At 39.1% G+C, this 18115-nt stretch overlaps 1 protein-coding gene across 2 annotated transcripts in view; it reads right to left on the reverse strand.

Moving 5' to 3' along the window:
* The window catches only part of NRF1 (nuclear respiratory factor 1), a 125822-nt gene that overhangs the window by 80553 nt on the left and 27154 nt on the right, over positions 1-18115 (reverse strand). The window contains exon 2 of one of the 2 annotated variants that reach the window (XM_045855730.1): positions 4122-4353. In XM_045855730.1, the coding sequence (XP_045711686.1) occupies positions 4122-4344 (223 nt within the window). In that variant the 5' untranslated portion in view covers positions 4345-4353. The remainder of the gene's footprint in view (positions 1-4121; positions 4354-18115) is intronic. The other variant, XM_045855731.1, reaches the window with a different exon arrangement.

The raw sequence follows: 18115 nt of genomic DNA on the forward strand, positions 1-18115 counted from the left end.
TTAGGTATACACCCTGTATTCCTATGCAAATAAACCCAATAAACACCCACTGAGGAACAGGTTCTGGGCCATTCTCTTTGAGAGATCTGCCACCTTTCCTACCCAAGCAAATCATGTCTTGGTAGACTTATTCTCATCAGTGGTGGCCCTGTGGGCAGAGCCTCCCACTCCCACAATTAGTAAAAAGAAAAAATATAGAGAGCAATCAAACTGAATAATCAACTGAAGACTAGCTGAATAGAAGTCTTGTGATCAAGAATTTACAAAATAAGCCACATCAGACTGGTAGGAAGGGTAGAAATGAGAAAAGAGTTGGCCCCACTCCCACAGGTGGTAACTGAGATTCCAGGTGGGTATTTCAGCTGCAAAGGTACCCCCTTAGGAGCATGGGGTCTCAACCCCATGTTGGGCTCCCCAGCTCAGAGCACCAAAGCCAAGAAGAGGCACCTAGAAGAAAATCAGTAGGAATTCTATCTACCAGGGAGAGACATGAGTCTGCTGGAGACATAGTCACCCTCCTAAAGGGCCAACCCACAAAATCTCATTCACAGCCACTCACCCTTGGCTCTGGCAGAGGGAGGATAGAGCAGACTGGAATGCAAGGAGAGACTGGGGTTTGTGGCTTTGGGGAGTGAGCTGAGGAGACAGCCTCCAGGACCCCTGTGCTGAGTCCCTCTCCCACAGTGCAGAAGACATCTTTCTTGAGTGGAGCACTCCCCTCCATGTACTGGAAATGCAATAGCCCCACCCTCCGGACTCCCCATTGCCCCTCCCTGCAGAACTGATGCCCTGCTGGGCCAGCTGCCTGGGTTGGGGTGTAGAGGTGTGGGTAGGCTCAGCTGAGAGTCAGTGACTTAGTGGTGTAGCTTTGGGGTCGGGAATATTTGCCCCACTTTCCAGTGAACCTGACTGGTGCCTCCCACTCACAGGAGATCCACCAGTACCACTCTCTGAATTCCCGGGAGCCCCACGCTTTTGAGCTCAGGCTCCTGGCAAAATCGTGGACAGTCTGAATTGTGTAGCTCTACAACAAAGGCCATTTTCCCCTCACACACCTGATCACTGCAGAGCCCTCCAATCATGCAAAAAAAAAAGTCATCTTGGTCTCTTTGGACCTCATAAACTCTGCTGGACTCAGGATGTCATCAATGTGAGTGACTCACTTTGCTGACATCCCGAGTCCCTGACCCACCCCAAAGGTCTGTGGGCACATGGCAAGTGACAGCTAGATTTGGTATGCCCTGGGTCATTTGCTGGGTGGTCTCAGACCCAGCAATGGCACTGAGTTTGAACCTGTATCAATCTGGTGAACACCACTCACCCCTACCTGGTGACTCATTGAGAACCTACTTCATGCAACTAGAGGCTCTTTCAGTGACAGCCTAACAGGCAGCCTACAGGCAGAGGTGGATCTCAAGGTGCCTTGGAACTTTCGCTGACCCGCCCCTGGGCTTGGCACTGGTAAAAGTCAGCCACAGCCACTCACCCTTGTGTAGTTTGGTCCTTCCCATGCTCATCCAGGTCCAGCAGAAGCAGACACAAATATATACAGGTGAATCACTCTGTACTTCCAAACAGGTTATTCAGGGCAAGTTATAGGCAGTGTCTGACATTGGTCTGCACCAGAGTCCCTCCCAAGAGACCAGAACTGACACACCCAGTGGCTAGCTTCACAACATCAGAACAGGATCCAATTAAGCTTTACAAGTAGCATATCCAAAGGGAGACCTCAGCAGGCACCAGACTTTGCTGAGGTGAATTCACAGCTTGTACATACACTATGGTCAGGATTGATCCTTGTAGTCAGCCAGTCTGACAGTCGACCCCATGCACAAATGGGCCAAAAGCAATCAAGACTCAATTACAACAGGAGGGTCCACATAACCCACACAAGGGACATTCCTGGGGCATTCAGCTCAGGTGATGAATGAGATTATACCACTGGACCCCACAGGACACCTACTATATAAGGCCACCCTACAAAGACTGGGAGTTATAGTAGCTCTACCTAATACATAGAAACAAACACAAAGAGGGAGCCAAAAGAGGAGACAAAGAAACATGCCCAAATAAAAGAACAGAAGAAATCTCCAGAAAAGGAGATAAATGAAATGGAGGCAAGCAACTTATCAGATATATAGTTTTAAAAAATGCTTATAGGGATGCTCAAGGAACTTAGTGAGAACCTCAGCACATGAAAAAGGACATAGAAACCATCAGAAAGAACCAGTCAGAAATGAAGACTACAATATCTGAAATGAAGAATACACTAGAAGGAATAAACTAGTATGAATCAGAGGATAGAATCAGCGATTTGGAAGACAAGGTAGCAGAAAACGCCTAATGAGAGTATTGAAAAGAAAAAAAAAGAATTAAAAAATGAAGACAGTTTAAGGGACCTTTGGGACAAAACAAAGTATAACAATAACCACATCATAGGAGTACAAGAAGGAGAAGAGACAAGGGATTGAGAACTTATTTGAGGAAATAATGACACAAAACTTCCCTAACCTGGTGAAAGAAAAAGACACACAAATCCAGGAAGTGTAGAATCCCAAAAAGATGAACCCAAAGAGGCTCCACCAAGACACATCATAATTAAAATGCCAACAATTAAAGACAAAGAGAATCTTAAAAGCAGCAAGAGGACAGTTACCTACAAGGAACCTCCCATAAGACTGCCAGCTCATTTCTCAACAGAAACATTTCAAGCAAATACTATATCAGTTCACTTGCATGTGGAATCTAATGAACAAGATAAATAAACAAACAAAATAGAAAGAGACTCATATATACAGAAAACAAACTAATAACCATTACAGGGAAGAGGTTTGGGGTGCTGGGAGAAAAGGGTGAGGGGAGTAAGCAAAAAAATAAAGCTCACAGATACAGACAACAATATGGTGATGACCAGAGGAAAAGGGGCTGGGGGGAGGTAGAAGCAGGTAAAGGGAGAATAAATGGTGACTAAGGGGACTTGACTTTGGGTGGTGAATACAGAGTACAATATGCAGATGATGTATTACAGAACTGTACACCTGAAACCTATATAATTTTATTTACCAACATCGCCCCAATAAATTCAATAAAAGTCTGGAGAGGAAAGTTTGGAGAAAAGGAAGGAAGGAAGGGAGGGAGGGAGGGAAGAGGGGGGAGGAAGGAATTCAAGTGTTCTAAGAAACTTGAATTATCCCTAAAGTGGCCAAAAGTACCCAATTACATAATACTTTGACATAAGTAAAGAATTCATATTATAATTTCTAGGAGTACCACTAACAGTAAACTTATATATAACTTCCAGACTAATAAGAAAATAATTAATAAAATAAAAACTTTCAAACAGTCCAAAAGGAAACATGAAGGAAAAGCAACTACAGTGATCCCTCACCTATCTCGGGAGAGTTACGTTCTAGACACCCCCGCGATAGGTGAAAATCTGCGAAGTAGTGGTGTTATATTTATTTTATTATTTAGATATACTTTAAGGCTTTATAAACCCTTCCCACACTCCTATAAACCTTTCCCACTCTCTTATTAACCTTTCCCACACTCTTATAAACACTTCATATGCTCTTAAACACTTTCTACACTCTTAAACTTATGTAATTTTAACAACATATAAAATTCTATATGAGTACTCACCAGTGAAGTACAGTCGCCCCTCACTATATCACGGTTCACTTATTGCGGCTTCACTGTATCGCAGGTTTAAAGCCCGCGATATAGTGAAGCCGCAATAAGTGAACTGCGTTATAGCAAGGGGTGACTGTACAGAACAAATGAGATAAAGAGAAAGCATACAGTAAGCATGATAAGTTTAAACCTGAATATATCGGTGATTATATTTAATGTAAATGCACTAAATGCCTCAGTTCAAAGTCAAAAGATCATTAGAATGGGTGAAAAAACAAAACCAAGTCATACCACTTGTAATATATGACTCTAGAACTTAAGTCTCAGTATGACATAGGCACAAGTTGAAAAATCCAAGGCTTAAAACAAAATCTTGAAGATGTGATATGAAGATAAAAGTGAGAGTGCTTATATCCTAGGCTCTTCTAGATATGCAGGGTAGCAGAATTAAGCAAGCAATAAAGAGCTGCCAATCGCAATAAGATTACCTGCAGCAGCCAGATGGGCTGTTACCTCATCAGCCGCTGTGGAGTTGAGTATGTCTGAATCATCATAAGAGGTGTCTTCTTGAGAAGAAGGTGACTCTTCATCAGCACTCAGCATACTGTGTTCAGTGTAAGTGGCCACATGGACCTGCTGTACTTGTTGGGCCACTGCGTGGGCTTCTATCGTAGCCATGTGTTCGGTTTGGGTCACTCCGTGTTCCTCCATGAAGATCTACTGTCAGAAACAAGGCAAAGAAGAGGATTCAGTGTGTAATGTAACATAATGCTTAAGTTAAAAGATATCTTACTCGAGAGAGGGGAACCTTTGATTTCACTACATACCCCACCATACCAAATCACAGGAAATGGGAAGCACCGTTCAAATATGACCCAAAAATGGGAGAACATTTTCCTTATATAAAAGCGTTTTGATAGAAAATCACTGCTAATTTTATAGCTTAGGTCACAAAATAATAAATACCCTTGATATTACATATAACATTTAATAAAAGACATTTAAATATAAAAGACATTTAAATATAAAAATAAAAACGTGTTTAAAAGATCCCAGTGACCTGACATTTGACATTGTAGGCATAAAAAACATAAAATACTTAGTAAGTAAATGAAATACTTAATAATGGGAGTGAAACTTTTTTCTCCAAAAACTACAATAATTCAAATTGATTTTTCTGCTTATAAAACTGTGCTTCTTGTAAGTCCTAAAATGATGCAGTAATCACAAAGTAGTAAGATAAAGGTTTGCTCTTCTTCTGCAATTATAATCTGTTCCCTCTCCCCCTAACAACTACAGAGAAGTGCATTATCTTTAAAAAAACTTTTTGAAGCATACATACATATGATTTAAAATAAAAACAGATTCATATTACACATATTATTCTATAGTTTGCTTTTTTATACTACAATACATCTGGACATCTGACATGTGAAAACACATAGATCCACTAGAGCTTTCTAAATAGCTGCAGAATATTTCCTTTTATGGATGTGCAGTAACTATGCAAGCAATCACCTACTGATACACAGCAAGGATGCTACTTCCAAATTTTTGCTACTATAAACATAATGTAGTAAATATACCTGTATTAAAAACTTTGCATATTGGTTCCTCAAAAAAAAAAAAAAGATTTACCATCTGACCTAGCAATTTCACTTCTGTGTCTACACCGAGAAGAAATGAACACAGAGTCTCAAACAGCTTTTATACGTACCCATGTCCACAATAGCCAAATGGTGGAAGCGACCCAACTATCTATTGGATGGGTACATAAAATGTGAATATATATACAAGCTGAATGTCATTAAAATGAGAAACTTCTGCTCTATGAAAGAGAATGCATGCATATCTAGAGTGGACTGCCACCAAAAGGAAGCCATATAGATATAGAAATATGAACTTTGTGGCTACAAGTAAAAACACAATTATCTATTCATGCAAAATTCTTTCTCATTTTATTCTATTATTAAATTTTCTTTTTTTTTAAGATTTTATTTATTTATTTTTTAGAGAGGGAAGGGAAGGAGAGAGAGAGAGAGAGAGAAACATCAATGTGTGGTTGCTGGGGGTCATGGCCTGCAACCCAGGCATGTACCCTAACTGGGAATTGAACCTGCGACACTTTGGTTCGAAGCCCGCACTCAATCCACTGAGCTAGGCCAGCCACGGCCCTATTATTAAATTTTCCTAGTGTCCCAGGTTCGATTCCCAGCCAGGGTACATTCCTGGGTTGCAGGCCATAACCCCCAGCAACCGCACATTGATTCTCTCTCTCTCTCTCTCTCTCTCTCTCTCTCTCTCTCTCTCTCTCTCTCTCTCTCTCTCTCTCTCTCTCTCTCTCCCTCCCTTCCCTCCCTAAAAATAAATAAATAAAAAAATTAAAAAAAAATTTTCCTTTTTCCTTCTTTGGGGACTTCTAAAATCCTTTGTTCCTCTGAATAATTACTTTCTTTAGCCTTGTCCTGATATAGCTTTCTTCTTTAGGTAAACTACTTCCACTAGCGGCCCAACTCTTTAGTTTTCTAAGATCCTTGGCTTCTGTTTTATATTCTTGTGCTGTTTCTGATTTTTTTTGGAGGGGGGAGACTCTAACTTTTAATTACCTCTTTTCACTCTCACACCACTATACATGTCAAAACTCATCCTTCTAACCCAAGTGATTCTACTTCAAAATAAAATTCAATTTAGTTTACAAAAAGGGTGCCGTAAATCCAAAAAGATTAGGAATATAATAATCAACTATCATTTGAAACCTTCTTCTATACTTTCTTTTCTGCCTGAGGTCACCTCCCAGCCTTGTAGTTACATGTGGCATAATACCTTCACAGACAAACTCACGCCCTTGTGTCTTTAAATGAAGCTTTTGAAGAGGTACCTTGTACAATAAAAAGTATTTAAAAGAGGAAATATGGTTAATAAAGTATTTAATAAAGAAAACGTGGTTAAATATCAACATTTGGGAAATCTGGGTAATGATAGTTCTTTACTTTTGCAACTTCTCTAAAACTCTGAAATTATGTCAAAACACAAAAAAAATTTTAAAGAGAGGTTTCTTACATATCCTATGTCTGGTGTGTTTCAGAATATTCAAGGGAATATGTTCTACTCTCAGATTTGTACATATCTAAAATGCAATTTAACACTATTAAAGTCACACAACCACAGTATGAGATGCACAATGTTAAAAAACTATTTTTCATCCATTTCACTTTTCTTCTAGACTAAAAGACAAACTGCTTCGGGCATTTTAGAATTCTGGGTATTTCAAAATTGTTTTTAAATGATTTGGGATTAGATGGCATCTAACTGCTTTTCAAAGGGATTTGTACGCTATGCACTTGGCATAATGGATTTCAATTCTTTTCTCCAGAATGCAATTCACTGCATAAATCAATAGGGCTGTCTGCTCCACAGGCTTGTCACTGCTGCCCAGTGCCTCATCTTTCTACCTCTCTTCCCATGCCACCCTTCAGCCTCTCTAGACATTTTTATTATGCATACTCTGTAAAAAAAGCAAAAGCAAAGGTATCTCAGCTTTCTTTGAACCAGAGTGGGATATTTGTCAATGATGCTTTCGATGTTTTTAAAAACTAATAAATAAAATAGGTCGCCTAAAGCCAGATATGACTAACACACACACACTACTGAAGACCATCATGTCCCACCCTCCCCAGGCCATTTTTAGAGATGCTTTTTAGCTTTCATACACGAGGAGTCAGATTCTCTGGATAGCAAAACTGATAGAAACTGCTGCTAATGGATGAAAACATGTTAGATAAAATGAATTAAACCAGGACATATCAGCATGAACATTTAGTAATAGATATATATAATATCTAAATCACTGGGGTGTACACCTGAAACTAATATAATATTGTATGTCAACTGTAATTGAAAAACAAAAAATATCTTCATAAATAAATTAAACAGAACAGGCTATTACCAGATATCCAGAGCCCCCAGACAAGTTATATAACCTCTAAGTATCTCAGTTTCAACATTCTTTGAAAAAAATAATTCCTTTACTCAAAATATGAGGATTAAATGAGATCATCCAGAAAAAGACACAGTGCCCAGCACACAAATGCTCAATACTATGGTAATAATGACAGAATCACTGGGTCTTCATGATTCTATCGTTTTTGACTCATTACCTGACTAATCTCGTAAGGGCTGGGCCTCAATTTCTTCACCTTTAAATTAGCCATCCATCTCCAGTTTTGTTTTGCTTTTTTAAATTGAGGGCAAAAGATTTTGAGTCAAGCATCTAAAAGGCTATTTTATTTCTTTTTTCTTTATTTTATTTATCTTTACGGAGAGGGGAAGGGACGGAGGAAGAAAGGGAGAGATACATAGGTTTGTTGCCTCTCACACACCCCCTACTGGGGGCCAACTTGCAACCAGGCATGAGCCCTGACTGTGAATTGAACCAGAGACATTTTGGTTCACAGGGTGGCACTCAATCCACTGAGCCACACTAGCCAGGGCATAAAAGGCCCATCTTTTTTTTTAATTAAAAAAAAAATGTATCATGGTAACACTGGTTAATAACACTATATAAATTTCAGTCACGTGCTCGCCACCCACAATCTGTTCTCCTTCCATCACCATATATTTGAACCCCTTGCACTCTGGTAACTGCCGTACTGTTGTCTGTATCTATGAGTTTTTTTGTTTGTTCGTTTGTTGCTTTTTGAGTCATATCCCAAACATGAGTGAAATCATATAGTTCTTGTTCTTTTCTGTCTGCCTTATTTCACTTAGCATAATCTCAAGGTCCATCAATGTTGCCCTGACCGGTGTGGTTCAGTTAGATGGGTATCATCCTGCAAAGTGAAAGGCTGCCAGATTGATTCCCTGTCAGGGCACAAGCCTGGGTTGCAGGTTTGGTCCCCTAACAAGGTGCGCGAGAAGCACCCGATCAATGTTTCTCTGTCCTATTAATGTTTCTCTCCCTCTCTTTTTCCCTCCCTTCCCCTTCTCTAAAATAAATAATACAATTTAAAAAATCCATCAATGTTGCAAATGGCAGTATTTTATCTTTTTACGTCTGAGTAGTATTTCATCACTTATGTTATATACCGTATCTTTACCCATCATCAGTCAAACGACACTTAGATTGTTTCAGTGTCTTGGTAAAAAGCCCTTCTTTATTATATCAACTCCAAAAACTGAGTTACTGTTCTCCTAGACATAAAACCAGGAAACTACAGATAACCAATGTCTCTAGCAACATTTCATGACAGTGCATAAAATAGAGAGCATAGACCTGACAGTGATTCTTCTGAACAGACGTAAAAAGCAAGATAAAACGCCAGCAACATATAATGATCTGTAACTCTAAAACCACACGAGAGTAAAAGGCCTGTCTGCCTATCACCTGGAGCCAGTGATGTTCAGCAGATTAGTCAGTGCTCCATTAAAAAAAGCATTCCCCCAAACAATAACGTAACAAGTGCTTTATCTGAACCTTCTTCTTTATTATATAAAGAGGGCTGCGTCGTGGTACAGGAGTCTGTGCTTTTGCCATTCCAGGCCAAAAAGGGTGGGACTGAAAGATAATAGAAGAGAGCACAGAAAAATCTGATTTTCTTGTCTCAGCACCCCGGTAGATATAGTCCATAATACCAGGGGAGCTACTGGAATTTGGATGAAACGTCCACAAGAGTTAAATTTAGTCTAATCCACACATAATAGATGAGATTAAGTGTAGAATGTATTTTAAAAATCAAAGTAGGAAACCACAGGCCAGGAAATCTAATCAAAGTATAACTAAAGTAAAAGAAAGCATTAGTCTAATCAATAACATTATCATATCAAAAGAAAAGCTTCAAGAACTGCCTAAGGGAGAGTCTCAGAGTAAGACTGTGACTAAGGTCCAAACGAGAACAGAAAAACTAAGAGGTTCAACTTACATTCCTAGACATGGCCAGAATCGAACCTTTATAACTAGGTGAAATGTGGCTTAATTCTGAGTAATAAATGGTGCTTAAAATAAGAACCCATTTGACCATCCTAGGAATAGTTTCTCTCAAACAGCCCAAGGGTAATATTGGCCTTATAGAGAAAAAATAACAATCTTCCTCCCACACCACTGGGCTCCGTGAAACCAAAAATAAAAATTAAAAAAAGAAAAAAGGCATAGGCATGTATGTACTTTATTCATCTCCATTTTCAGACTCCAACTACAAATAAAAATACAGAAAATCATACAGAATACAAAACAGAACGTAAAGGTTATGTGAACCACGACAATGTAATAGCAAAGATAGTGCAGAGAGAAATGAAGAGGTCGCAGAGAAGCGGAGAGGTGGACAAATGGCTAGGCACACTAATATCCATCTTCACAAAGTGAGAGGGTCAGAAGATGCTATCAAAAGCAGATGGAAGAACTTAGTATCGAAAATAGAGGGGAGCCCTGGCTGGTGTGGCTCAGGTGGTTAGACACCCTCCAGCAAAGCAAAGGGTTGCTGGTTGGGTTCCTGGTATGGCACACGCCTGAGTTGTGGGTTCAATCTGGCCCGGCAGGTTCAAGACACAACCAGTCCATGTTTCTCTCCCTCTCTTTCTCCTTCACTTACCCTCTCTCTAAAAATAAAAAAATAAAATCTTTAAAAAAACCCAAGTTTGATAAACCAAGAAAAAGTGGTATAGACATATTACTTAATGTGAAAATTATTGTTTGCTAACACTATAAACAAAATAAACTATAAAAAGGTAAAGTAACTGTCTTCTAAAAAGTGGGATGGGGGTAGTGGAAGAATGTGGCAAAATGCCACTGATTTTTATTCTAAGTCCTTCTATTTAATCTTTTATCATACAAATGTGCTGTATACCTGACACTAATATAAAATAAGATTGAATGTAAGCTGTAATTAAAAAACAAAATAGCTCTGGCTGGTGTGGCTCAGTGGACTGAGTACCAACCAGCCTGTGAACCAAAGGGTGGCTGATCTGACTCTGAGTCAAGGCACATGCCTGGGTTGTGGGCCAGGTCCCCAGTTGGGGGCACATGAGAGGCAAGCACACGCTGATGTTTCTCTCCCTCCATTTCTCCTTCCCTTCCCCTCCCTCTAAAAATAAATAAATAAAATCTTAAAAAAAAAAAAAAAAGGTAATGAACATATCTACCATCACACCACTCCCTAAAAAAAGAATTGGTTAAAAAGAAGTTTTGCCTTGAGTAAATCTAACCTACCAATTTGGACCATCTGAAAGTAACAAAATTTTGTATGGCTGCAATCATATATTTTTCATTCTAATATGTTGATAAAATTTGAAAATACTCATTAATATTAACTGTGGCCCAAGAATCCAGTTAATAATGCTTTTACATAATGTGAGAAAAACACACTTTACCACACAACTTAATTTAAGGATGAGTGGATTGTTTTGTGAAAACAATACTGTAAGCTCATTGAAGGTGGGGCTTGACCCATAGAGTCTCTACGTATAGTAGCTGTCATAATTTGCTCTTTAATAAATGTTTGGGGGTAATTAGTTGCACATTTTAATTACTAAAGCTAAAACCAAGCAATAATAGTTTGTCATTCCCCTGTAAGGCTGAGCTGGCTACTCATCTCTTGTCTCTTTCTATGCTTGATCTGAACGGCTCTACACCCAGCTCTGGCCTTGGTCAGCTAACCTTGTTTACCAAGCTTGCCAGCCAGCTCCCAGTTACATTTTGCCAAGGGGAGGCAGCAATGTGAGATGGGAACAGGAGGGGAGAAGGGATTTCCCTGCTGTTTTCATTCCTATCAGTGTTGTTTCAGCAACAGAGGACAGCTTCATCTGCCTGACTCCAGCTGTGCCCTTCTCCCCTGTTAGCTGGGCACCAGCAGCATGGCACCCTGCACAGAGGTCAGATTCCCACTCTGTGGGGGCCCCCTGAGCTCCTAGGTTCTTGTCTTCTGTTCCCCCAGCCCTAAGGGTGGTAGCTACTTCTGAAAGTTAGTAACATGCAGATCACCTCAGTGTCTACTTTTTGCTCTTTTCAGTCTTCAACACTGTTTAACCATTTCCCAGAATTAAATTCTCTGAAATACCTACTAGGCCCTAAATGATACAAAGGGAAGAAAAAAAAATGTACCCTCATCAGAAATTACTCAGAGAGTGTTGGTAAACAGCAAAATTTTATACTGACTTGTATAAGCTGATATAGTAAAATGTACTGACATTTTATACTGTCAATAAAGTGATTCTAAGGACATTTTTATAAGACCATCACTAGGGTTTGTTTCCATACACTGATAGAAGTTGAATCCTGAGTTTGATGAATCATAAAACAAAGCTAAGTTAGAGAGAATAAAGTGCCTCATGAGGAAAATGGGACATTCAGAAGTGAGAAGGGAGTACAGACAGAAAGGGAGTAGGAGCTATAAAGACAAACTTTTATCTCTTTGAGTCTCTCCTACCCATTTAAGTAAAGTACTTAATAAGTAACATTTCAGCAATTCTCAAAATCGACATCACAGTACTACAAGGTCTTTTTACAGAAATAACAATAAGAAACGGTAACAAAAATATTTATCATATTATTCAATGAATAGACTTAGTTAGGTGTTTGGACAAACCAAAGAATATGTGATAGCAATGGCAGCTTTGACCTTCATCTATCTTGAGTTCTTGGCTGACTACGAGACCTATGCCCATCTACTGATAATCAGTAGTGGGCACTACCTCTAATTTCCAGTGTGGCTTGCAGCAGTTTAGAGTTATTATTTCTTCTTATTCTGTAACTGGACCCAAAGTGTACAAGGATATGGGCAAAGTCTCCTCTCCGTTCCACTCATTCCTGCTTGCAGGCTTACCCTCACTTCTACAGCAGGGAGCCAGAGCACCGGGTTCCTGTCTTTGCCCCCCACTCACTGGCATCTTAGACAAGTTTCACTTAACTTCTATGCTTTAGTTTTATCATCTCTCAAATGGGAATAGCAATAGAAACTAAGAATTATTGTGAGGGCCAAAGAAAACATGGTATATAACGAGTGTCAGATTAAGTGTAACCTGTTGTTGTTATTATCCCACATAAAAAGAGAGGTAAAGCACAGAAATGCCCAAAGGAAAGTTACATGATTTATTTTTACACTGGGAGTAAAAATGCTTATAGATCACAAACCAGTTTTGACCACGTATAGATTTCTATCAAAGAGTAGTTCTTCACCTTTTTCAATTATGGGCCCTTTTGAGAACCTGTGAAAGCTACAGATCTCCTCCCTAGAAAAATGCATATACCCACAAAAATTTCCAAAATATTTTAATGTTTTTGGACTCAAATCATACTTTATTTCATGATTACACAGCGATACCACAGAGAAAACACCAGAGGGTGCCACAACCAAAGGAAAATGAAAAAGCACAGGGAATTTCAGATTGCTTAAAATTCTTCAACTGGAACAAACATTCTTCCATAGAAAATAGATAGGTGAATCTACTTCACCAAATGCTTTAAAATACATCAACTCTTCTTTAGCTTCTAGATCAGCACTGACAAACAGAAATTTCTGTGGTGATGGAAATGCTCTAAATTTACACTGTCCAAAACAACAGCCAATAACCACATGTGGGCTATTGACCACATGAAATGTGACAACTGTGAGTAAAGGAACTAAAAATTGTATTTAGTTTTATTTCATTTAATTTAAATAGCCACATATGATTGTGGCTCCCACACTGAACAGTGCAGTTCTACATTTTATTTTTAAGTTTTGAAATGACTGACCATTGATTTCATTAGAAATCACAGGCCATTACATACCATTGTTAGAGAAATAGCTAATAGAGCAGGTTCACGCCGTAATTCAGAGCAATCTGTGGCACGTGAAGGTTCAGCTCAGCACAGGTAGGACTGTTCCGGTCTCGCCCCTGCCCTACAGGTGTTCACAATCAAAAGTAAAGCTTTCTTTTACTCATTATCGAAGACCTGACCTACCCAATTCTGATCGTTTCTTAATTCCCTGGGTTAATATGAGCTTTAAAAAAATAAGTGCAAACCACCGTATTTTTAGAACTGTAAAGCACACCAGACTATAGGACACACCTAGGTTTTAAAGGATAATAGGGAAAAAATTTTTGAAGCAAAAAATGTGGTAAAATATTTAATAACCTGTGACCCTGCTCCATTGCCGCCCACCCCCCACCTCCACAGCAAGCCAGGTAAGCTACATTTGTACTGTAAGATGCACCCACTTTTTCCTCCCAAATTTGGGGGAAAAGTGCATCTTATAGTCCGAAAAATACGGTAATAAAGTTAAGTAAGAAAGCATTTGATATTAGAAAAAAAAGCATATTCCAGTGATAATCACCAAGGGCTGAGGGAACACTGAGAATAAAAGACTGCAAGGGCATGGCGTAGATACCAGGACGGAGACAAGAGTCTTCAGTCTTCAGCCAGGAGCCAGAATAAAAGAAGAGCACCGCAGGCAGAGGCAACAGCTTATAAAAGCACATAGCATAGCAAGGCAACACCAGTGAACATCAGGACAGCAGACTCACAAGTCTGGGGACCAAAGGAACACAGCTTCCGGCGGCCTCCACACCAAACTCTTCACACTGCAATCTAACCTGCCAACAATGAAGCTAATGCCGTCCCACCTGCTAAAGAGGAAGGTAGTCTACCCACATTGTACAGCACCTGACAGCTTACAACCCGGTGTCTGGCACAGTACCGTGAATGGAGAAGGTGCCTAATTAATGTTAATGACAACGATAAAAAGGATTAGAAAATGCATTCTCAAAAATTCAGATGCTTATTAACAGCTACAAATATCAACAGAAAGCAGGTAAGGTGCTGAAGCTATTACTAGATTAAAGCATGACCGATAGGAAGTTTAGTACGCCCAGGCATTTATTTGCAAATGGGTCAGAATGCAGCTGGCTCTTTTTGCAGAAAAATCGTTTGTCCACAGCTGCTCCCCAAATTACCAAAAATCAAATAAGTAGCTGTCATGTGATAGCAGGACTAGAGACTGCTTCAACTTCCATTAAGGAGAAATAACATAAATTGCCACAAGTCCCACCCCTCAGTCTCAGACGAGCACAAAGGACATGTTATTCAGATCTGCCTACTGTGAAATATAGCATTGTTGCCTGCTGCTGCTATGATGGGCCTCAGTCCTGCTGGCTCTGTCATTACACAACCAACATTCAGTTAAAGCTGCTGCTTAGATTCTGGCAGACAGTTCAATGCCAGATTTTTCTTTTGAGATAACTGAACTTATCTCTGGATAAATTTATGAAGGTGTAAGTGCCAGTACTATGAATCTACGCATCTCTGTGATTCAATCATTCTCTCATTCCACAAATATTTACTGAGTTCTTATCATGTACTCCTAGATATTTTAGCACTCGTATTCCAAGAAAACCTCTGACTGGCAACTCTAATCTTTTATTTTTAGCTTAAATTTTTTATTACTATAGCCCTGGCTGGTGTGGCTCAGTGGATTCAGTGCCAGCCTACGAACCTAAGGGTAGCCAGTTTGATTCCTGGTCACGGCACATGTCTGGGTTTTGGGCCAGGCCCCGAGTTGGGGGCGTGCGAAGGACAACCGATTGATATATCTTTTGCATATCAATGTTTCTCCCTCCCTTCCCCTCTCTCTAAAAATAAATAATTAATTAAAAATTTTATTGTTATATAAGGGACACATGTTCTTTTTGGGTAATTGAGAAAACACAGGTAAGAAAAAACAAAAAAGAAACAGAAATCACCACCCAAGATGGCCACATTACGAAGTTAACAATCTGGTGTATAAAATATGCTTCTGGCCTCCCCCTCGCTCCCCATCCCTCAGTTTCTTATATTATTCTTTAAAAAAAAACTATTTTATTTTAATGTAATAAAGAATTTAAATGTTCATGTTAACATTTTTACCTCATTGTTTAAATGTTTACAGATCATTCCCTGTAAAAGTGCCCAGTACTTATTTTACTAAATCCCCAAAAGTCAGTCATTTAGATTGTTTTCAATTTTTCACTATTATAAACAGCACTATGGTAACAGTTCTGATATTCAATAAATACCTGTTGCCTAAATGAGTAAGTGACTGGTTTACTAAGCTAGGTCTTTAACACATACCCAACTACTTCCTTAGCATAACAAGGACATAAAACTGAGTAATCACACAGTTATGATTCTGGGCTTGCTATTATGGCAACCATAGAAGGGTAATTTCAGTAAAAACAGCAATCTAAACAGAAAGATAAGTACATAATACTTGGTGGTGGATAGAGAACTGAATGAAAATCTTAACCTCGACAATGTAAAAGTGTAGCTCGAGTGGAATATAGAAAGAGGGAATCATAGTACTTACAACTCCATTTTACAAAATTGCAGGGTGAGACCCTATTGAAAGTTGATGGATTGAAAAGTACAAGTTTAGGACCGTCTGAGATCTAGCTTCCCAACACTGTCCTCAGTTTGGCTCAAATAAACACTTTGAAAAATTCTCCAAAATTATATATATGAGTTTATCATTTAAAATTATAAAGAAAAATTAATAAGAGTATTAAAAATAATATAAACATCAAATAAAGGGAGATGGAGAGGACAGGGTAGAAAATAGTAATTCTTTTTTTTTAAACAAAAAATCCAGATATTATTTAAAGTTAATAAATAAGGAACAGAAGTTTACATTGTATTATTGAGCCTTATGGCAGTAACTCCATGAGAAGCTGAAAAAAGAAATAGTAAAATAGTTTTTAAAGGACATCTGTCTCTGGACTGTAGAACTGGAGATGGGAAGGAAAGAGATGAGGCAGGAGACAAATTTTTTCATCAAAAGTTCTCTTTCTTCTATTTGTGAGGAAGCACAAGTGATACCCAGATGAAAGCTGCCTGAAAAATCGGTTCCTATTCACTTTGGCTTCCCTAACTATTACTATATTCTCTTTCCCTGATTACTAAGACCAAACTGCCCACAGAGCTTTACTTTAACAAGAGGCAAATTTAAAATACTTAAGACCTTGGAGGCTAGCTAGTCTGATTTTCTCATTGTACAGATTAGGCTGAGACCCAGAAAGACCAAGCGAGTTAACCGAAGTCACATCTCTATTTGGCGGCAAAACCAAAACTTGAACCCACATTTCCTGCCTGCTCCATCTTCTCCATCAGAGATGCACCCATTCTTTCTCCTAAAGCACATTCTCTAACCATTATTGGCTTCGATACCTTAACAGCTATCCTATACTATCATGTGCTTATCTTTTTTTTTTTTAAGGGGGTGATAGGAGGGGATGGGAGGGAGAAAAAAGAGAGAGAGGCATTGATGTGAGAAACATCTATCAGTTACCTCTTATGGGAGCACCAACTGGGACCAACCTAGGTATGTGCCCTGACTGGGAATCAAACTAGAGACCTTTAGCTTTGTGGGACACCACCCAACTAAGCCACACCAGCCAGGGTTCATGTGCGTGTCTCTAAGCCAAAAATTGGGTTTTACTGAGGGTCCAGTAACTAGGGTTATAAAATAATATGCATGTTGAATTTAACTGACTTTTCAAACTTTTCGAACGGCACCTGTAGTCACCCATCCCAGTCCCTCTTACATGGCTCCTGTTCCCCCACCATCACCGCCTTAGAGGGTACATCTGCTTCGAGGACTGGTCCCTACACACTCAGGGTCCTGACAGCGTGCTTCTCAGCTTTAGGAACGAATGCAATTCATGGAGTTCCCAAAGCTTCTCTTTTGTGAGCACCAGGTGAGTCAATTGATTTCACATTTGTCTTCACCCATATTAAATATTTAGCTAATCACCCACTCCCACTTTAAATAGAAGGAAAGGGAACAAAATTGTTTTAAAAGATTTTATTTACTTATTTTTAGAGAGAGGGGAAAGAGGGAGAAAGAGAAGGAGAGAAACATCAATGTGTTGTTGCCTCTTGTGTGCCCCCAACTGGGAATCAAACCAGCCACCCTTTGGTTCATGGGCTGACACTCAATCCCCTGAGCCACACCAGCCAGGGCACAAAATGTTTTTTTTAAAAAAAGGACCAGGAGCTGACTTTTGAAAAAAAAAAAACAGAGAATTGTGCACACAATTTTTACATCTGTAATCGTTATACTATTTTATAAAATTATTTTAAAATGGAATTTTAAATAGTATGGAAGTCCCCAGTATTATTTATAAATTACTTACATTACTTATTATTTATACAAATTTAGAAACAAGAAAATAAAAAACATGTAAAAGCAGAGGCCACACCAATCACTGGAAATCAAGTTTATGCAGAAGAGTCAAGATCTAATAACCAAAACCCCAGTATCTACAGTACTGTATTTTTTAAATTATATTTTATTGATTATATTATTACAGTTGTCCCAATTTCCCCCCTTCGCTCCCCTCCACTCAGCACCCCACACTTCCTCAGGTAATGCCCACACCACTATGCATGCCCACAGATCATGTGTGTAAGTTCTTTGGCTACTCCATTTCCTGTACTGTACTGTACTGTACTTTACATCCCCTTGGCTATTCTGTA

This window comes from Phyllostomus hastatus, unplaced genomic scaffold, assembly GCF_019186645.2.
Source record: "Phyllostomus hastatus isolate PE091 unplaced genomic scaffold, TTU_PhHast_1.1 phas_scaffold_114, whole genome shotgun sequence".
In the NCBI taxonomy this organism is placed as follows: domain Eukaryota; kingdom Metazoa; phylum Chordata; class Mammalia; order Chiroptera; family Phyllostomidae; genus Phyllostomus; species Phyllostomus hastatus.